The sequence below is a fragment of the Syngnathoides biaculeatus genome, chromosome 11 (assembly GCF_019802595.1).
Source record: "Syngnathoides biaculeatus isolate LvHL_M chromosome 11, ASM1980259v1, whole genome shotgun sequence".
NCBI classification, from domain to species: Eukaryota; Metazoa; Chordata; class Actinopteri; order Syngnathiformes; family Syngnathidae; genus Syngnathoides; species Syngnathoides biaculeatus.
The window spans coordinates 4,293,762-4,313,743 of record NC_084650.1 but is presented as its reverse complement, the minus strand read 5'-3'; the positions used below and the strand labels follow the sequence as shown (position 1 = coordinate 4,313,743).

General features: G+C 40.0%; 1 protein-coding gene across 1 annotated transcript in view; it reads right to left on the bottom strand.

The window, feature by feature from the left end:
* polr1a (RNA polymerase I subunit A) overlaps positions 1–19,982 on the bottom strand; it is an 85,365-nt gene that overhangs the window by 54,120 nt on the left and 11,263 nt on the right. The window contains exons 6-12 of the mRNA XM_061834946.1: positions 18,006–18,091; positions 17,657–17,745; positions 14,479–14,559; positions 7,016–7,133; positions 4,072–4,213; positions 3,838–4,005; positions 2,027–2,149 (exon numbers count right to left, since the gene is read on the bottom strand). Coding sequence (XP_061690930.1) covers positions 2,027–2,149; positions 3,838–4,005; positions 4,072–4,213; positions 7,016–7,133; positions 14,479–14,559; positions 17,657–17,745; positions 18,006–18,091 — 807 coding nt within the window. The remainder of the gene's footprint in view (positions 1–2,026; positions 2,150–3,837; positions 4,006–4,071; positions 4,214–7,015; positions 7,134–14,478; positions 14,560–17,656; positions 17,746–18,005; positions 18,092–19,982) is intronic.

Sequence of the window (19,982 nt, the reverse complement as noted above, 5' to 3'; positions counted from 1 at the left end):
ATCGGTTGATCGGGAAGACGGAGGAATACTTCCATACACAGCTGTGAGCGGCTCGGCTACTCGGTTGATCAGGAAGACTGAGGAATACTTCCATGCACAGCCGTGAGCGGCTTGGCCATTCAGTTGATCTGGAAGGCGGAGGAATACTTCCATACACAGCTGTGACCGGCACAGCCATGAGCGGCTCGACCGCTCGGTTGATCGGTAAGACGGAGGAATACTTCCATGCACAGCCGTGAGCGGCTCTGTTGATCGGGAAGATGGAGGAATACTTCCATACAGATTTGAACCTGTGGCTGTAAATAATGCTACCGAGTGGTGGAGCCGTGAGCTGAGCTCCGCTGAGCAGCAGAGCCGTGAGCTCGCTCCCTCGGCTGTAAATAATGTTGAATATTCGGATGGTTCTTCGGGCGGAATGAGGTGGGAGTCTGGCGAGCTTGCTTCCCGGCTGAGCGAGGTCCTGGCTCGGCAGGAAGCGAGCTCACAGCTCCGCCGCTTGGTGGAGGGACCTCCCTGGCCAAGCGAGTTCATGGCTCCGCCGGTCTGTATGGAAGTATTCCTGAGTCTTCCCGATCAACCTATACTGCTATTTCTTCATCAGATGAGGATAAACCAGAGAAATCAGCACTGAGCACAATGGTGTCCCATTTAATCGAGCGTTTGGAACGGCACGTAACAAGTCACATATGACCACGTAAGCTCATGTGACTCGTGAAATTGGCAGCGCCCCTGAAAATTTGTTATTGTCGATAAAAATCTTCTCAAAACACTATTAAATGAGAGAGCATTTAAGATCACATTGTCAAGATAGAGTACATATTACATGACCGATTGGATACATTGTTAATGCAAACCACTGGATTTCCCTTGTAAATAAACATAATCAGAGTACGACATGCAGCAGTGAGCACAAGGTAGTGGCACATGCCCACGCCACCACAGCTGCTGTCAAGACACCCAACTTAAATCCGTGGTTCCGCAGCAGCGTGCAGCGCGCACAAAAGGGTATGTGCGGGGCGCACTGCGAATCCACCCGTGGTGTAAAAATGTTGGAGTTGTCAGGAATTTTTACGGTCGGTCGGAAAATCGGAACCACAAGCTTTTTTTTTTTTAAACGCCTTACGGATTATTATGAAAAAGATGATAAACATAAATCCTAATTATTGGCCATTACCGATCTTGATGTAAGTCTAGCGATTAGCATGGTTTCCTTTCTGGCTCTTGTTTTATCCTACCCATGTTATTCATTATTACGATACTTGTCTGAAAGTGTAATTTATGGTAATTACTGACTCATACTGCGTTGATAAGGGATGCAAGGTGCATGTTCGCCTCTGAGCTGCGTTAGCTGTAGCTTGTACGTATCTTGGGTGGCACAAAATACCATGCAACAAGCATTCAATCCCTCAACAGTGGAAAGCAACAATAGAAACACACCGTTTGCATCAATAGGCACTTGTATGATGACGGGCCCATAATTCATCATGACATGCAAATTTGAGTTCCCGTATAAAGGACATTTATCTGTGATTGTGTTCATTACTAGAAGTTTATTGAATGCATGCATTACTTAAAATGTATGCTTACTTCAGAACGGTGGTTAATTAATGGCACTATGTTATTATCAAACTATGAGTGTATTCAGGTGTGTGAAATAAAGTGATCCCAATCCCAATTAATTCAACTGGATATTCGGAAATGCTCTATATGGCATCGATTGTTTATTGTAAATGAAACTTTGAAGTGTATGCACTGGCACAAGCTGCCATCAGTATTAAATGTGACGATGATTTTGCTGTTGCTTGAAGTCAGCTGAAATAGGCACCAGCAAACCCACACCCGCAACCCTAGTGAGGATTCCAAATGCAGAAATTGGATGGATGTGGAAATTTGGGGCTAATTTCAGATGAAGTGCATCACTATGAAAACAAAACTAAACTGTTGAAAAACTGTATACTCCCCCCCCCCTACCAAAAGTGCATTTATTTATGAGAAAAAAAATATATAGATATTGGCTGAGACAAACCATGGGAATTCCAATCTCATTAGTTCCGATGTACATATCTGGACAGATGACAGATCTTGCAGCATAATCAACCCTTTTGCCCATCATGTGTTTTCTGAACAATCCGTCCTTTTTCTCCAGGATCTATAAATGAGGGGAGACAATCAGAAATATTATATATAATATATATCCCCCAAAAATGTATACGCATTTTAGCAGCTGATAACTGTTTTTTTCTGTGCAGATTGAATCCATTGACCCGAGTGATGGCACCCAGACTAGACTTTGAAGAAAGGAAATTCATTAAAATGCCACCGGAAGTATGAAAAAGCAGTTTAAGTGCAAAGACAATATAAGAGGGAGTTCCAAAAAGAACCACCAACACGTTACCATCACTCGAATTAGAGAAGTACGTCAATGGAAAAGTTACATTCCACGATTAGTCCATGCTCTTAAATCATGATGATCCAGACCGAAGGGTGCAGTATTGCAAATCGTACTTGGAACAAGTAGAGTAAGAGTAGTAAGGCTGGGCGAGTTAGCAAAATAAGTAAATAAAATTAAAGTGATAAGAGAAAGGTCAATTCCACCTTCGACCCCCATATGGTATGATCTCGATGGAGATTTTTTTTTATTTTACATTGTTTTAAAACTATTAACTCATTTAAAAAGATAGAGAATAGTTCAACATTTTTTTGTTGACATTTAAAACAGTAACCCTGGAAGATCATTTGCATGGGTCTTAAAAGGATGTGGCACCCACCATGTTTGTATCATTTTAATGACCACAACCTAACAAATTTTTAGCACATTACATTAGCGATTGTCAATTGAAGATAATTTTGGGGTGCGAGTTGCTGTTTTTGCTGTTGTTCATATGCTAGGTGAATGATATATGACAGCAATAAAAGGTACATCAACTTCAAACAAAGCTGGTGTTTTGAAACTCAAAGCAAGCTTTTCCTGAAAGTTGTCATTCTGGAAGTTAACGGATTCCCCAGACAGAGACGATGTATAAAATACTGCCACTTCATAGTACAGTATAATACATTCTTTTTGGGCACACAAGCTACGACGTGTCTCCAGTCATTTATGATTTCCCAAAAATGTTTTTTTTCCTCCCAAAGTGGTTATACAAAATATACAAAACATGACAAAGGCAATTTTAGAGTACAGCTCATTCCTTCTTCCACACCTGCAGTGCAATAAATTTGGTCTTTTTTTTTAGCCCTCTTTCTCACACTAAAACATGGGTGGGGGTGTCGATATGAAAAAGTGCCATTCCAAATGCAATTTGTTATTTAACAATTACTCCAAAAATAACAAACCTTGTTGGAAATGACTGCCAATTTCACTTTGAGTGAAAAGTAAAGCGAGAACTTGGTGAAATTTTGACAATGAAGACCACAGGTCCATTAAGTTAGTAGATGGATGGAAAAAACCAAAGTGGATATAGTTGCCCATTCTGATACACAAGGATTAAGTGGACAACCACCAATATTTAAAAATAAATGGTAAAATTACCATTGATTGATAAAAACATCTAAAAGAAAATATATGTTGAATTCCAGTTACATCAGCCAATTTATGTCACGAAATTGTAAAAATTGAGAAAGCACAAACAACTTTTTCCCTTGAGAATTCAAGTATGAAAAAACTGAATATTTTCCAGATAGAATTGTAAGATCTGTTGTGTGCAAAAATATTGTATAAGCTTAACTTAAGGTAACATTCCCTCAAATGTTGACTTTGAGAGTTTGTTTATTCCAAGTTCTCGACTTTAGACACTAAGACTTGATAGCTGGTGTTTTCCCTTTCTTTAAAGGGCATACCTGTCTGATTCCAGGGTACTTTTCTGTCATTATTTTGTCCATATCACTGTCAAAGACAATGTTGACGTGGGTCTGAAGACGGATCCATATGTTGTAAAGTTTATCCGTTAAAGTCAGTCCAGGAATCCCTGAGAGAATAGACTGGTCTCCCTCTTCATTTGCCTGAGACTGATTAAATGTTTAAATGTCAAGGTAAAGTTGGAATTTATTAAACTTTTTATTTCAGCACATTACCTCATCCTGCTGAGTTCCATTCTCAGCAGCTATGAGAGAAAGCAGTTTTTTTACAATTGTGCAGTCCTTCATGACAGCTTGCATGTTGACCGTCTGACCATTGGTAAACATCTGGTCACCCAGTTGATTGACTGGACGATACCTGACAAAAAGAGAAAGCCTTCATGGTCACCTATTATTAACCAAACCTTGTACAGGTTGTCATTACAGTCCCATTAAAGTGGATAAAATTGGTAAAAACCATATTTTTTTTAAAAGCTTGGCAAATTTGAAAAAATTAAAACAAAAACATGTATGTAAAGTCGAGAATTGTTTGGGCCCTGAATGGAAATGAACTGGAATTGTGACCAGAATTGCTCAAATTCATTTTTGGAGATGGCGATGGAGATTATTCATCCCCCAAAAAATTCTAAAAAAATAAACAAAAGAAATACAGGCACATTGCGGAAAGACTTGATACAAGGCGCATGATTGGTTCTCGACGCGACACCGATGAGAGCATGAGTGGCTTTAACCCGTGAAATGATTGGCTGCACATCATAGAAACCTCAATCACCAAGTTCCTTTGTTCCCTTGTCCTACCCTTCCCTTGTCTAGCCTGTCTTGTCCATGATGTTGACTGTCTCGCATACGTACTGTATCTTAGTATTGTGTTCACGATAACTTTTTTAGGCAAAATGTTTTGGATCACATAGTTACATTACCACCTAAGCATTGTGCCCCTGTGAAAGCTTCATCTGCGGCACCCAAGAGGAAGAAGTAGATGATGGTGATGATCAGTGAAAAAGTGGATATAATCCAAGAGGGCAGAAGTTATCCATCTATGGCACGCCTCAACCACCGGCACAAGGCTCTTCACCTCTCTCAAAAGGCAAAGTTGATGAATGTTAATTACTATATAACAAATGTAACCGAAGATTTTACAATTCAAGATTTAAGTAAATACGAGTACTTTTGTAATCTTAGTCTGAAATATGTCAAGTGTAATGCTTCTTACATATTTTACAGGGCCATTAAATGCGTGATTTTTAGTGTTATTAATGAAAAAACTGCATCCGACATGGACCCATTTGTTTTTTTTCCCCCCACCACAAAACATGATTTTGACATATACAGCTTTTTGTAACTCCCGCCATGAAAAACCTCTCATGGGATTTTTTTCGAGAAGAAGCAGGAAGTGATGTACATGACAGGACCGCCCTCAAGTGGACTCGTTTGTTTCTATTAGTTTTACCTCCGGGAAGGTAGCGCGTTGTTCCTTCGTGTTAGCCAAAATGCCGGCTCGTTGCAATGCTTGACATTGCTTGAACACTCGGGAGGATGGATTTACCCTTCATAAGTTTGCAAGAGACTCGGTTCGTCGTGACAAATGGATTGCACGCATGCGATGGACGAGAGCTTTATGGGTTCGAAATGACAGGTAGGCGTGTATATAGCTACTAAAAAAATAATAGTTTGGGGCAGACCATGTAATTGGTCTCTCATAACATAACAAAAGATCCGCGTATGTATGAGAGGTGTGGTGAATGTGTCGATGTGCACGTCAGACGTCGGGCTCGCTGGCGAAGGCCGCTGCGTCGCCTCGCTGACGAAGTCTGCTGCGTCGGATGACGGATGGCGACAGATCTGACCAACGCTGCCGACAATGCCACACTCAGCCGCGTGCGCCGACAACTCCGTAAAAGCAGCCCGGCTCGGCTCCGTGAATAGCCACCTCGGCGCCAAAAATGAGCCACCCCGGCCGAGGCACCGCGTCCGCCGGTCACGGCTTCGGCGAAGGCTGCGCGTCGGGTTCCCGGATGCCGGCAGCTCTGAACAACGCTACCAACAATACCACACTCAGCCGAGTGCAACGACGACGCCGTACAGCGCCCCGGCTGGGTGCTGTTGTTCATTGCGAACGGCGGCGGCTATGAAAAACGCCCAAAAGCAACCCGGCACGGTGCCATGATAAGCCACCTCGGAGTTGAAAATGAGCCAGCTTTATCACACAAATAAATCGGGGAAAAAAAAAAAAAAAAAAAAAAAAAAAAAAAAAAAAAAAAAAAAAAACTTACATTGTGATTTCTGGATTTTTCTTTTTAGATTCTCTCTCTCACGGTGGACACGCACCAAAAATGAACATTTCAGACCCGTCCATGATTTCTAAATGGGAGAACTTGCAATATAGCAGGGTTTTCAAATACTTATTTTCTTCACTGTATGATGGCGCTCACAGGGCAGTGAAGAAAGATTGCAATTTTACATTTGTAAGAAGAAAAAGCTATATACAGTACCTATAGGCTTTGCGGCGGTAAACGTATAAATAGCCGTTGAAATGGATGTTTCGTGTATTTCTTTACTCATCGTTTTAGTTGTTTTGTTGTCTGTTGGTTTTGCTGTTCTGTTTGCTGTGGTGTAATGATTTTGTTTTGGTCTGACACCATGGGTGAGGGTGGAGTGTTGACTGGTGACTTGCTTGCATTAGTTGTAGTGGGAAAAATAATAAGCTTGTTCATTTGCTGACAAAAATAAAAGGTACAATTGTGCCTCACTGTCCCGTGACTGCCACCATGGCTGCGCCCAATAATTCGATAAACCTTATATATGAGTTTAATACTTAAATTGCACCCGTAACTCTGATTCCGCCATTTAATACGATGCACCTTATGGTTGCGAAAATACGGTATTTGAACTCAGAGTGTATGTAAGGTCCACCACATTATAACGCAACCTGTTTATTTAGGAGACAATTTAAGACTTCTAAGTACAGCTTATGGTCGTGAAAATACCATACATTATGAAAAATAAACAGAGCAAAATCCATGAGTACCTTCGGCCCAGAACGGTAAACTGTGAATGGGCAAGGGCACACTGTACTGTATTTAGACGACAAAAAAAAAAAAAAAAAAAAAAAAAAAGCAAAAAGGGAATTAGTTAGCCTTTAAAGTGGATGTGTTTATACCTGCAAGGTGGGACCACAAGTAGCTCCAGGAAGAAGTGATCGGGAGAGAAACTTTTTTCCTCTTCATTTGTTCTCGAGTTGTCCATCAACCCAGAGAACAGACACTTCAAGAAAAAACCTGGAGAAAAAGCAGACATGTTTTATTTAATTTCTTTCAATTTGATCAAACATCAGCACTACATCAACAATAACTGACATTTAATTTAAAACATACAGATCTTATAATTGGGAGTATGTTGTCACCTTGGCTTATGATCTTAATTTAATTTCTGTCTAATCTTGTAACTCAATTTACTCGTATACATGTTGCCAAAGTTTTTGGTCCCTCTCTGACTGAAAGAAAAAGCCACAGTGGTCAGAGAAATGACTCGAATCATACAAATGTAATAAGACACTGCTTTTGAATTGTTGCTCATGGTTATTTTAAAAAACAAACTGACAGGTCTGGAGTAAAATCATCATACCTTTAATATTTTTATTGGCGAATATTTTACTATTAATCATTTTTGGGTGTTTAGCTATGTTTTGGGTCATTATCCTGTTGAAACAACCATGACTTACTTAGGCCAAGCTTTCTGACACTAGGCAGGAAATTTCTCTGAATACCTTGATAGTCTTGAAATTTTACTGCACCCTGTAGAGATTCAAGAAACACTGTGCCAGATGCAGCAAAGCAGATTCCTATGCTGCTGCTTACTGGACAGGAGGCTACACATACTGTACGAGCTTTTGTATGTTAAAACTGACCACAATGTTATGAACACACACATGCACGCACACGCACACTAATAGCAATTGGACTGAGATCAGGAAAAAAACTATTTGATAAAGAGCGAACGGTTACCTGAAAAAGAGGCTCACTCTGCTTCCAGATCCCACAAGAGAGTGAAAAGAACTCAGCATGCCGTGTCTTATACGCAACCCCCCACAAGAGAGTGAAGAGTCCACAATGTTTTGTCTTCAACTCAACCATAACTTTGTCAACTTGTATTCTTGATTTTGTTATATTAAATACTCAAAGTCTAGTGTAGCAAGATTCTAATTTGGGGCCAAGATCACTGGCTCTACATTAAAAGAACAAGCGAGAAGAAACTCCACGAGGACCTTTTCCTTGCAAGCCCTGCTGGGCAAATCTCGGGCTTCGCTTGGAATTCCTTCCAAGGCCCAGAGTAGAGGGTTCTTTGTTTCATATTATTGATTTTTGTATGTGTGAACATAGAGCTGATGTGCCATGTTCTAAAGTTACAGTTTCGTCTCAACTGTCTGTAGGACATTCTCCCAGAAGCTGCGTGGACTAGTCAACATATAATTTGGCAAATTCTACTTTCACTTTAAGATTTATTTTCAGAATTGGTGTCCTCCTTTTTGTCTCCCATTATTTATATATATTTTTTTAAAGAAACCTTTGAAAAAGTGAGATGGATCTGTAACGCATGTCCCTGGCAGGGTAGGGTCACCCGTGGGAAAATAGGTCACAATTGAAAAAAAACAAAACTGAAAATCTGTGGGGGGGGGGGGGAGAAATCTAATTCAAGAGCAATACAAGAAGCCCGTGGAACCATCAAGATGGGAAGACTAGTGTGGAGTATTGGGCCAAAACCACACAAAGTTTTCTATTGATGAGACCAAGATTCACCTCTACCCAAGTGATGGAATGGCCAAAGTATCAAGAAAGAAACTTTATGATACCAAACAGAGAAGCTCATTCGTAAAGCACAGTGAAGGAAATGTCATGGCTTGGGCTTGCAAGGCTGCTTCTGGAACAGGCTCACAAGTATATATTGATGATGTAACTGATAATGGTAGCAGCAGAATGAATTGTGAAGTCTACAAAACCATTTTGTCTGGCAATTTACAAAAGAAATGCATGGAAACTAATCTGGAGGAGTTTCATTATGCAACAAGATATCACAAAAGACACACTCAAGTTAACAATGGGGGGGGGCAAAGTGGAAGGTATTTGACTGGCCAAGACAATCATCTGACATTGGCCAAATCAAGTATGCATTTTATGGGAGAAACCCCTGGAAACAAAGGCTGCAGTAAAGGCCTGAAGCATTTGAAATAAAGAATGCAACAGTAGGGTGGAAGTCAATGACTACTAACATTTATTCAGTTCTTGAAAGTAAAGGTTAGGCCACAAAATATTACACAGTAAATAATGTCTCTTCCAATACTTTTGCCCAGATTAAAAGTGTGTGGCTTCAAACATAAGGTGCTCTGTCCTGAGTTGTTTAACATATTTAGATATAAATACTGTACTATGAAATGAAAGCTGGAATTCTAAACTCGCCCATTTCTTTTGATCCGAAAGCTAGATGTCTTCAATATAAAACAAAAACAAGGAATTGACACTGTGCCAATACTTTAGGAGGAGAGTGTATAATTTCCAATTTGCTTTTATTGTTCCATATGTACAAAAAGTAAGATACAGTAATTAATTTATGTTTCTACTGCGGTGGCACTGTAGCTGACTGGTTAACGTCAGCCTCACAGTTGGTCTGGTCCTGAGAAGGTTTGCCACTGTTCCCAGTTTTGCCATTTGTTTTTTTTTTTTTTCACATTACGGGACATTTTGCTATCAGCCTCCACTTATAGTATACGTTTCTCCCTGTTCTTACATGTCTTTGGGTGCATGTAATAGTAAGAATTATCTGTCATATGTGTTATAAATTTTGTGGTTAAAGGGTATGGAAAGACTTCAAATCCACCTTTTGCTTGTATTATACAGTTGTTTCAGATGAATTTGAACCTGAATTCAATTATGGAGGAAACGCTTGTATCGATTATCGGCAAAAAGACTCGTGATGTCACACCTCGGAAAACAAACATGGTGGAGTGCAATATCAATTTGAGAACAACAATGAATTTTCCGATAATTCTAGTGTTGAACATGATTTTGAAGGGTCTCCTAAAGATGGTGAAGAAGTGAAGTGTATCAGGGCTTCAAAGGTAATCCATTTGAGCCAGTTAAACAGAACAAGTTCAAATGCAGATGAAGCAGCTGGCCATGAAGGTGCCAATCCAGCACTGGCAGTAGTCAGAGCCAGAGAGGAAAACATACTTCGTGTTGGAAACAATGGTGAGCATCTTTTTTTTTTTTTTTTTTTTTTGCCATAAACTGATCAGTAGAAATGGCTTGGCAATCCTGAATTATGCAAAGGCCCTGTGTTTTTTCTGAACATTTTGGCACAAGCAGCTGGAGTCCAAGTTGGTTTTCACAAATAAGGATTTTAAGGTACAAAATGTTTAAAAAGTTGTTACGTTAATTTGAGAGCAATAGCTGGTCATAACTTGCTTCACCAAAAATATATTTTCACACAGTACAATAATGCCAAATCTTGGGGACTTTCTGAGAGGCATAAACTGACAGTACGCGGACCTATCCATCCCCATTTTAGTCACAATTTTCCCAAGATGTCATGGCCAAAATCACTAAACTTTATACGCAAAGCTGTAAACTGGTATCTTGTGGTTTTGTTTGGGCACGAAATGCTTAAAATAGAAATTTAAAATGGGGTGGATAATTCTGTGTACAGGATTGATATGGGTCTTTGACCTGTACAAGTTTGTGAATGTAAACAGTTTTTATTTTTTTAGATTTATTATATCCACAGCTTTTGTTACCATGAGAGTCAACATATTGACCAAAAAAATGGCAGATTATGCAGACCACCCGCTGCAGTGCATGACAGCGCACCTGGGATTTATTACCAGCTGTCTGAACCCATGGGTACCTGAGGTCGCCTGTCTCCAGTTCAGGCAACAGTAACACCAGCGACTGGATTTCCACATGAGTAAGTGTTATTTTAAAAATTATGCTCTCTCCCAATTAGCCCATCTTTTTTGCCATTTAGATTCAGATTATTTGAAATAAAAAATTATTTAGATTATTATTGATCCTGCTAAAAGCAGCATTTGGCCAATCAATGCTTGTTCAAACAAAGTCCCATTCGGGAAAATTGTCAGATGAGTCTATTTTCTTATTTTCAGGTTATTGAGACATACTGCTTAAAGCCCACATGCACCTATGTCATGGAAATTATGTGACTCGCCATATTGCCAAACAAAGCATTGTTGCAAGTTAATTCTGTTGAGACGAAACAAAACTATGTCTTACAGCATGACACCTACAGTTTTGTCCGATACCATTCAACATTTAGAAGCTACACGTAAAAATTAGAGACACTTAGCATAGAGGACCCATATTTAATGCTGAAGTCGATGTTTTCGCCGATAAGAAAGTGGACTGTGAATTCACTTCAGTTTGTCTTGGACAACTGGATATACACTTGTATCTGGCAAGTAAGTCATCGAGATTTACACAGAAAACTTTGAAAGCGTATAAAAGTCTGGACCCATACAAATACTTTGTTGCTGGATCTGTTCTCAATCAGGAATAAATCCCACATAGTGATGGGACGCACTCATATTTTTTTCAATACAATTGCCAATATTTAAATAAATGACCCCTGGTTTTAGACAAGATCACAATCATTAGCTATGACTGGGAAAAAAATTTAGGACTGTGAGTCATCTCCGTACATGGAAGTGTATTGCTGCCACACGTTAACCTCCTTAAATCTCTGTTTTTAAATATTCATTGTTCTTAAATGAGTCAACTTGGCGTTATAAATACTCCTTGATAATTTGAGATTGAGAAGAATAATTCCTACCTGATATAAAATGTTGGGCACCATTCATCCCGTTTAATTGCTGAAATCAATCGATCTTTTATCGTCTTTTCAGGTTGTATTCCATAGAATGATCCCTTTGAAGAACTATCTCGTTCATTGTGACAAAAAACAGCACAATAAGTCTTGGGCATTGGGAAAAGTGTGCTCCGGTTCAGCAGCGCCGGAGCAGCTTTGTTTGACAGGCAACTCATTGATCCTTTCTGGTCTTTTCAGATGGTATTCTTAGAATGATATCTTTGAAGAACTGCGTCGTCTAATGTGAAACCAACAGCACAACAGGTCTCAGGCAAATTGAAAAATCTGCCCCGCTTCAACGGCTCCAGCACTGCAGACCGGCTATATGGCACCGTGCAAACTGTGACGTCATGTGCACCAACTCTATAGACAGCTTATGAGATGGTGTTGGGGAATTGTAGGCAGAAATAACCGCATACCACTTCCATCCTGGTGTGTGTCAAAGATTCGTGATACTTTTCCTAATCCAGATGGCCAAGAGTACACAGCATTTAAATGGTCCACATCCTGAATATTTTTGTGTTGCTTAAGTCTGTGTAAATGTTGATGTATCTCTTTGTATATGAAATAAACATGCATCACAGAACTAAAAATCACCGCATTTTTATTGAACTGTATGTTTACATTGTGTATAAATGTTTATCATAACATTTGCAGTGAATGCTTATTCGGTCTTTCAATATGAGCATCTTGAGACCACTTGAGGTTACATGTTGCAGTATCCTATCTACTGTTGGAAAGATATAAGTCTTCCTTTCACATGAACAGGCACTTCATCAGTCCGGCAATTTTTGGAATATACCAAAGATGGAGATGGAGACCCCATAGCTCTGTGGTTAAAGCATTGGTTTGATAAACCAGGGGCCGTGAGCTTGTATCCCACTTGGGCCTCTACTCCCCGAGAGGGGTTGCGTCAGGAAGAGCATCCGGCATAAAAACTGTCCCAAACAAATATGAGCGTTTCACTATGGCGACCCCTAGCAGGACAAGCCGAAAGAAACTTACTCTTCCCAAAGATGGAGAATGATCACCTGCTGGTTTGATGTCAACCTCTTGTGCAGAAGATGCCTCCTGCAACATCTGGAATGTAGAAAAGGTCAAAAGTTTATAAAATGAGAAAAAACAGATAAATAGATAAAGCACAGGTTTATTTCAATCAATTTCATGGTGCACAAATTATTTTTGATACGGTGAAAACGGGTCTTCTGGAGAGCACAATTCATTTTAATCAGCCCTTACTCCGTTCTTTTGAGGAGGTTTTAAAGCAACACGTCGATAAACTCTCCATATGACAATGTGGTAAAATAGGAAAGTTTAATTCACTGATCGATTTCTAAGTATTACAAATACTGTTTTTGTCCCACATAAATCCACACGAAGCCGGTAACTGTCGCAGTTTTTGCTTACTTGACAACCAAGTTTCCCAAGTAAGGATACAATCAAATTTGTGGGTAAGAGAATTTACATTACTTAGCAGTTTGAAAATATTCTGGGAGTGATTAGTACGTAATAACTTCTTGTTTTGATACTATGTAGTATTATATTAAAAATAAAAACTCTGCACACATCAGAACATAAGCTTGCTGGCACTTGTCAATAGCCAGATATCCTTCCTTGTCATACTGTTTGTTTGGGGTGAGTCACGGGCATTGTTTAGATTTTGCAATACTGTCATTAGATTGTTAAATAATAAAAGGTTTGTATACAATATTTCCCTGTTTTTGTAGTTGTGAATGATAAAATCATTTACTGTAAAAAAATATATACATTTTTCGACATATGTGGCTTTAATTTAACCATGTCAACAGTGTTCAAAGTTTTCAAGAAACAGATTACCAACATACCTCTGCAACTTGTCTTTTAACAAAACCTCTTCTCAGTTTTGGTATTTTCTGTTGGGGGGGGGCTCTGAGCTTGTTGCACCTTGTCCAGGTTCAGCAGCTGATCCAAGTTCACGTTTGGTCCCTTTAGCAACACTGATCTGGTCAGGTGTCGGAACTGGATCCAGGTTTTAATTTTTTATTTTTTTTTTACATGTAAAACCAGTAAAAGAGTCCAGGGTGAAATGTTCACTGCATAGACACTATTTGATACACTGCTAACTGGGTAAGGAAAAATTTTCCCACTTCATTTGCATAAACATGACTCATTGTCTTCTGAGGCTTGAATCTTTGGGAAAAAAATAATGTAAACTGTGACCAGAATAATCCGAATTACAACAAAACTGAATCACACACACGAGTTACAGATTTTACAGACTTTATCTTAAAATCAATGAGGAATTCTCAAAACAAAGTTTTTTCCCTTTGGCATCAAGACGTCAGAGGTTTAAAAAAAAAAAAAAAAAGCGTTCTGTTATGTCCGGCAAAAATCGATCAAAATTCGAGTATTGGTAAAAACAATGAAGAAATTGTGTATTTTATGGTACAGTTGAAAAACATGTGTTTTTGTTTAGACAGGATAACTTGCACTTGAAAATTGACGTTCCATACATTTTAAAGAGGGTGTTGAAAACTTGGATTCGTCCGGGAACGTGCCGGAATGAGCAGGGGCAAGCCAGAATATGTAGGGTATGCAGCAATATGCAGGAGCATTTGGTTCTTTGACAACAGACAAACTTTGAAAAACCTTTGAGTATGTAGCTTTGGTTTATAATACAAAATACATATTTAAAAATTTGACAGTGACAAATTGTGTTCAACCGCACAGGGGACACTGTGTAACAAACAAACACTAGCTCTGTTGCATTACCTTCATTCTCCCACAATTTGTTGGTGTGTTCTCTCGCAGTAATGGCAGTCATGTAGGCTTTGTCCCCAGTTGTCACGTCCTCTACAAAGAAGTAAAACCAAAATATTGGAATCTATGTATTGTTTGTAATCATTAATTGCGGTTGGATCCATCCGCAGCCATCAAGTCCTTTAAAGAGAAGTAAAAATTAATATATTGCTTTCGATTAGGGATCAAGTCATGTTTATTTGTATAGCCCTAAATCACAAACGTGTCAAAGGGCTTATATTAAGAAGACTTTTTTTTTTTTTAAAGATTGACCAATGATGAAATAGAATGACCACAAAGATCTACCCACTACAAAAATGCAAAACATAATTATTTTAAAGTATATTGAGGATTCTTGATGTGTAAATGTATGCGTGTGTGTGTCTTGCATCACCGCGTGAGCCAATATTACACAACAAACATTTTTTGTAACAACCTGAGTTCACGTTGATGATCACTAATCACCATACTAACGAAAATGCCCACCTGGGCTGTGTCACTCACGTTAGTGGATTCGTCCAACTGCAGTGAGAAACACAATCTCTGATGTCCTTCCACACATCAGCCATGGCTTCACAGCGCCGTTTAACTGTACTCCTTTACAGCTGCAGAGATTTTATTGAAGATAATATTTCTGCCTTATTTTTAAAAGATAAGAACAACGAGTCAGCTATTCCTCTATGTGTGATGTGACAAACCCGGAAACGATGCTTCGGTGGTGGCTTTCGCTATTGAACTATATTGTGTGAAAAGCGGTTGCTATGCGGCCAATAGGGATTTTAGTCCGTTCACTTTTCTCATTTTCAGCTTGCTTTTCGGCGGAATGTCGGTGTCATGTTTTCCATAAACAGTTCAAAAATGCTGTTCCACATTTCACTACACTGGCAGATGAGGCAAACAGACTTTGAAAATGACATTCTGGTGGGAAAATAAGTCTCCCTCACATTCCGTATGAAAGTGATACGTTTTTGTCTTCTTTACTGCAGCATCCATACTCATGTTTAAGATTTAACTCACTAAACAGGGTGTTTTTTGAACTGCCGTTGCACATGCGCAGTGAGCTAACGTTAAAAGAAAAATACGGCTGATGTCTTTTTTTCTTTTTCTCGGCACGCTGCGATCGACGCAATGAGCACCCCAGTCCTATAAGATCATTAACCACGTTATTGTGAATGCCCGTGACCTTTGATCCCTCAGGTGCCACTGCATTAAAACCCACATCAATGTGAAAAGTATATTACCACATGGACTCAGGAAGACTTCAGAAAACCAATGTGAGTAAATACAGTTCGGCGCTACATCCATAAGTGCAACTTAAAACTCTACTATGCAAACTAACAGACATTTATCAACAACACCCATAAACACTGTTGACTTTTCTGCGCCCGAGCTCATCTAAGATGGACTGATGCAAAGTGGAAAAGTGTTCTGTTGTCCAACAAGTCCACATTTCCAATTGTTTTTGGAAATTGTGGACATCGTGTCCTCCAGCCAGGTGTGACTGTCTGAGAGCTCCCTCATGCGGAAAAGATGATTAATGCACATGCGTTACTAAACAGGGGAACTCTGGCTACGTAGCCGACGCTTACTGGGAAATCACCCGCTCCCAGTCCTCCTCCTCCTTCTTCTACATAGAGGGAGCTAACATACGTTATACCCTAACCCTAACCTAACCTTCAAAGTTGATGAAAAGATACACACATACGTACGTTCACTGTATTCGTCTTTGAGACGTCCATAGTGTTACGTGTAAATTTAGATTAACGTCCCCTTTGTTCAAAGCAGCAAAATGCGACAAGGCAGTTTTATTGCGTTTCTGACAATTTAATCTCACACACATCAACAACACAAACACAAAAAATTAGCTAAAACAAAACGGGCGTTCAAGAACAGAGTAGTTGAGCCACAACGCAATAGTCACCAATGTTGAACGAGTGTTCCCAAACAAGCAAATGTTAGTTCCAGCGGGTATTCCAAGTTAGCAAAAGTTCCAGCCGGTCCAAAAACGAAAGGCAGAAGGCGTCCGTGTAGTTAGTGTTCCAAGCAGCGGAGTTTCACACACATAATAGCGATCATAAACACTCGGCGACAAGTTGTCGAATGGCACACGTTGAAACGTGGATGGGGAAGTTTCAGGCTGGCCAGATGTTTACAAAATATTTACATTAATATATGCGCATCCGCATTAATCACAAGAAGACTTTTCAGCACCAGGAGCGCTCAGACCATCACACCGGCCTGTCTGCAATGCAGGCAAATGCATGGTGCATGATGAAGTGTAAAATACGACAACGGCAACCCAGACTCTTGAACAGCTGAAGTTGTACGACAAGCAAAAACTCAAAATAACTCCACCTTTAGAGCTTCAACAATTAGTGTCCTCAGTTCCCAAACTTTTATTGAACGTTAAAAGACAAGGTGATGTAACACACATGAAAACATGACCCTTTCCCAGCTTTTTTGGAACATGTTGGAGCCATAAAATAGCAAGTTAATTTGCTAAAAACAAAGTTTATCAGTTTGAACAATAAATATCTTGTCTTTGTAGTGTATTCAATTAAATATGGTTTTACCGTCATTTCAACATTATTGTATTCTGTTTTTATGATTAACACAATGCCCCAACTTCATTGGAATTGGAGGCTGTATGAAAATCTATTGAGGACTCAGCACGAGTTAAGAAGAACAGCAAGAAAATTTGGTTCATGGGATCTCCTGCTTTCACCTCTTTGGCCCACCGATTCTGTGCCAGGAATGTTCCTGCAATACAGTGACTCTTCTTGCAATACTGCAAGTGTTCCCATAAATACCAAAATAACTATTGTACCGTGAGATTAGAACAATGACTAACCAGACAGTGATATATACTGCAGATATTGTTCCATCTCTAGTGCTGATAGTTACTGTGCATTTCTAGAATGTATTTAATGTATGTTTTCTGTGACATTATCTTATTCAGGGCAAGGAAGTAGGGACAATCCAGTTGATTTAGAGTAAGAGGTAGTTTATAGGACTTTCCTTTCGCTGGAGGGGGACTTGCCTTTCAACTCTGATTAGACTGGACTCACAACATTAAGTGGGTAGAAAGAACAACAGTTTGCACGAGAATATTTAATGTTTATTTAATATTTAAAATGATAAAAAAACTCACCATCAGTTTTTCCCAATCTTTTTGATTCTGAAGGCATTGTGACAATCAGCTTACTGTTGTGCTCACGTCGTAAGGTGAACCGCTTGCTCCTATTTTCACACACACAAACGTTTGTTAGTTTCACTAATGTAAGTAATAAAACTCATTTTAAATGTAAATTAATCTATTTGGAAGGGAAAAAAATTCCACTCTTTACATAACAGTCAGGTCATGCATTATTAAAAACAAAAATGAATAAAAGGTAAACAGGAGATTCTAATGCTCTTATAATAGTTGTCCATCATTGAAGCTGGCCAAGCTAAAAAACTCAGACTTGACATTCAAGCACAAACCGTTGATATACTATTACCTGCAGTGGGGACAGTTTCGAGATTTCATGTTGATTTTCCAAAAATCATTTATCAAACTGCTTTTCTTTTCAACAAGATGTCTTATCTGAAAGGGGGTAGGGGGAGAGACATATATTATAAAACGGACAAAATGGCACAAATAATTCTTATTCACGAGAATACACAGTGTTTACATCTTGATCCATCCATCCAACATAAAATACGATAATGTGCCTACACCCACTTTCGTCCGCTTATCTGAGGTCAGGTTGATGGTGGGGGGAGGGTTAGTATCTTAAACAGGGAACACCAGACTTTCCTCTCCCCAACCACATCATCCAGCTCTTCTGGGGGGGATGACAAGGCATTCATTCCCAGGCCAGCCAGGAGACATACTTCCCAGCATGTCCTGGGTCCTCCTTCTAGTAGGATGTACTCAAACACCTCACCAGGTGTCACTGTAAACATATTAAACTGTGAACGTGGACCAAACTCTGACACCTATCATACAGAGATCGAACAGCCCATATTCTTGGAGTACACCCAAGGGACATGGGCAAATACCTAATTCAAGTCAAAACACATGTAGACTGGTTGGGCAAAATCCCATGCACTCTCAAGGACACTTCTGAGAGTGAAGCTGTGGTCCACTGCTCCACAGCAAGGACGACAACTAAATTGCTTCTCCTGAATCGATTTCCAGACAGCTTCACAACTACAGGACCCCAGAATAGACCTTACTGAGAAGGCTGTGTGACTCCCCCTGCAGTTGGAACAAACCCTCCAGTCGCCCTTCTGAAAAAAGTCTGGCAACACTGAAGTCTACCTATCCAGAGGCACTGTTCCCAACGTCCACCCGATGTTGCATGGTGTGATAACCCAGGACAGCCCAACAACATCCAAACCATTGAGAAACTTCAGGCAGGCACTAAGGTGCTTTTTGAACTCCCTGTGACCTCAGAGGGCCACTGTCATGAAATGCATGATTTTTAGTATGTTATGAATGAAAAAAACGGCAGCCGGCATGGACCCATGCGTTTTTTTGTGTTACCAAACACGAACAATCGTTGAAAAACCCACTAACCCTGTTTTCTGATTCCAAAACTACTTCATAAATGTCATGTGTAAATTAAAGATTTTAATGGTTTCACAGTCATATAGCCTTCTGAGGAAAACTAAAACTACAATGTGGCCCACTACAAAAATCAGTTTGGTACCCCTGGTCTAAAATGTTAAAGGGCTACTGTCATGAAATGGATCATTTTTAGTATGTTATAAATGAAAATACGTCAGCCAATATGTGCCCATGTGTTTTTTCACCACAAAGCATGATTTTGACGTATACAGCTTTGTGTAACTCCTGCCATGAAAATCCTCTCGAGGGATTTGTTTTCGAGAAGAAGCAGGAAGTGACGTAAAGGACAGCGATGCTGCCAAGTGGACTCGTTTGTTTCCATTAGTTTTACCTCCAGGAAGGTAGCTCGTTGTTCCTGTGTGTTAGCCAAAATGCCCGCTAGTTGCATTGCTGGACATTGCTTGCACACACAGGAGGATGGATTTACCCTTCATAAGTTTGCAAGAGAGCCGGTTCATCGTAAAAAAATGGATTGCACGGGTGCAGAGGACGAGAGCTTCATGGGTTCCAAATGACAGGTAGGTCTGTATACGGCTACTAAAAAAAAAATAATAGTTTGGAGTGGACCACGTAATCGGTCTCTCATAATGTAACAAATGATCCGCGTACGTATGACAGGCGTGCTAAATGTGTTATGTGCGTCAGACAGCTGTGTCGCGTCGCCAGCGAAGGTTGCGTCGGCCTCGCAGACGGCGGCGGCTCTGAACAACGCTGCAGACAATGCCGAACTCAGCCACGTGCGACAATGCCGTAAAGCGCCCCGGCCCGACTATGTTGTTAATCACGGACGGCGACGGCTATGAACAACGCCCAAAAGCAGCCCAGCTCGGCTCCGTGATAAGCCACCTCAGTGCCGAAAATG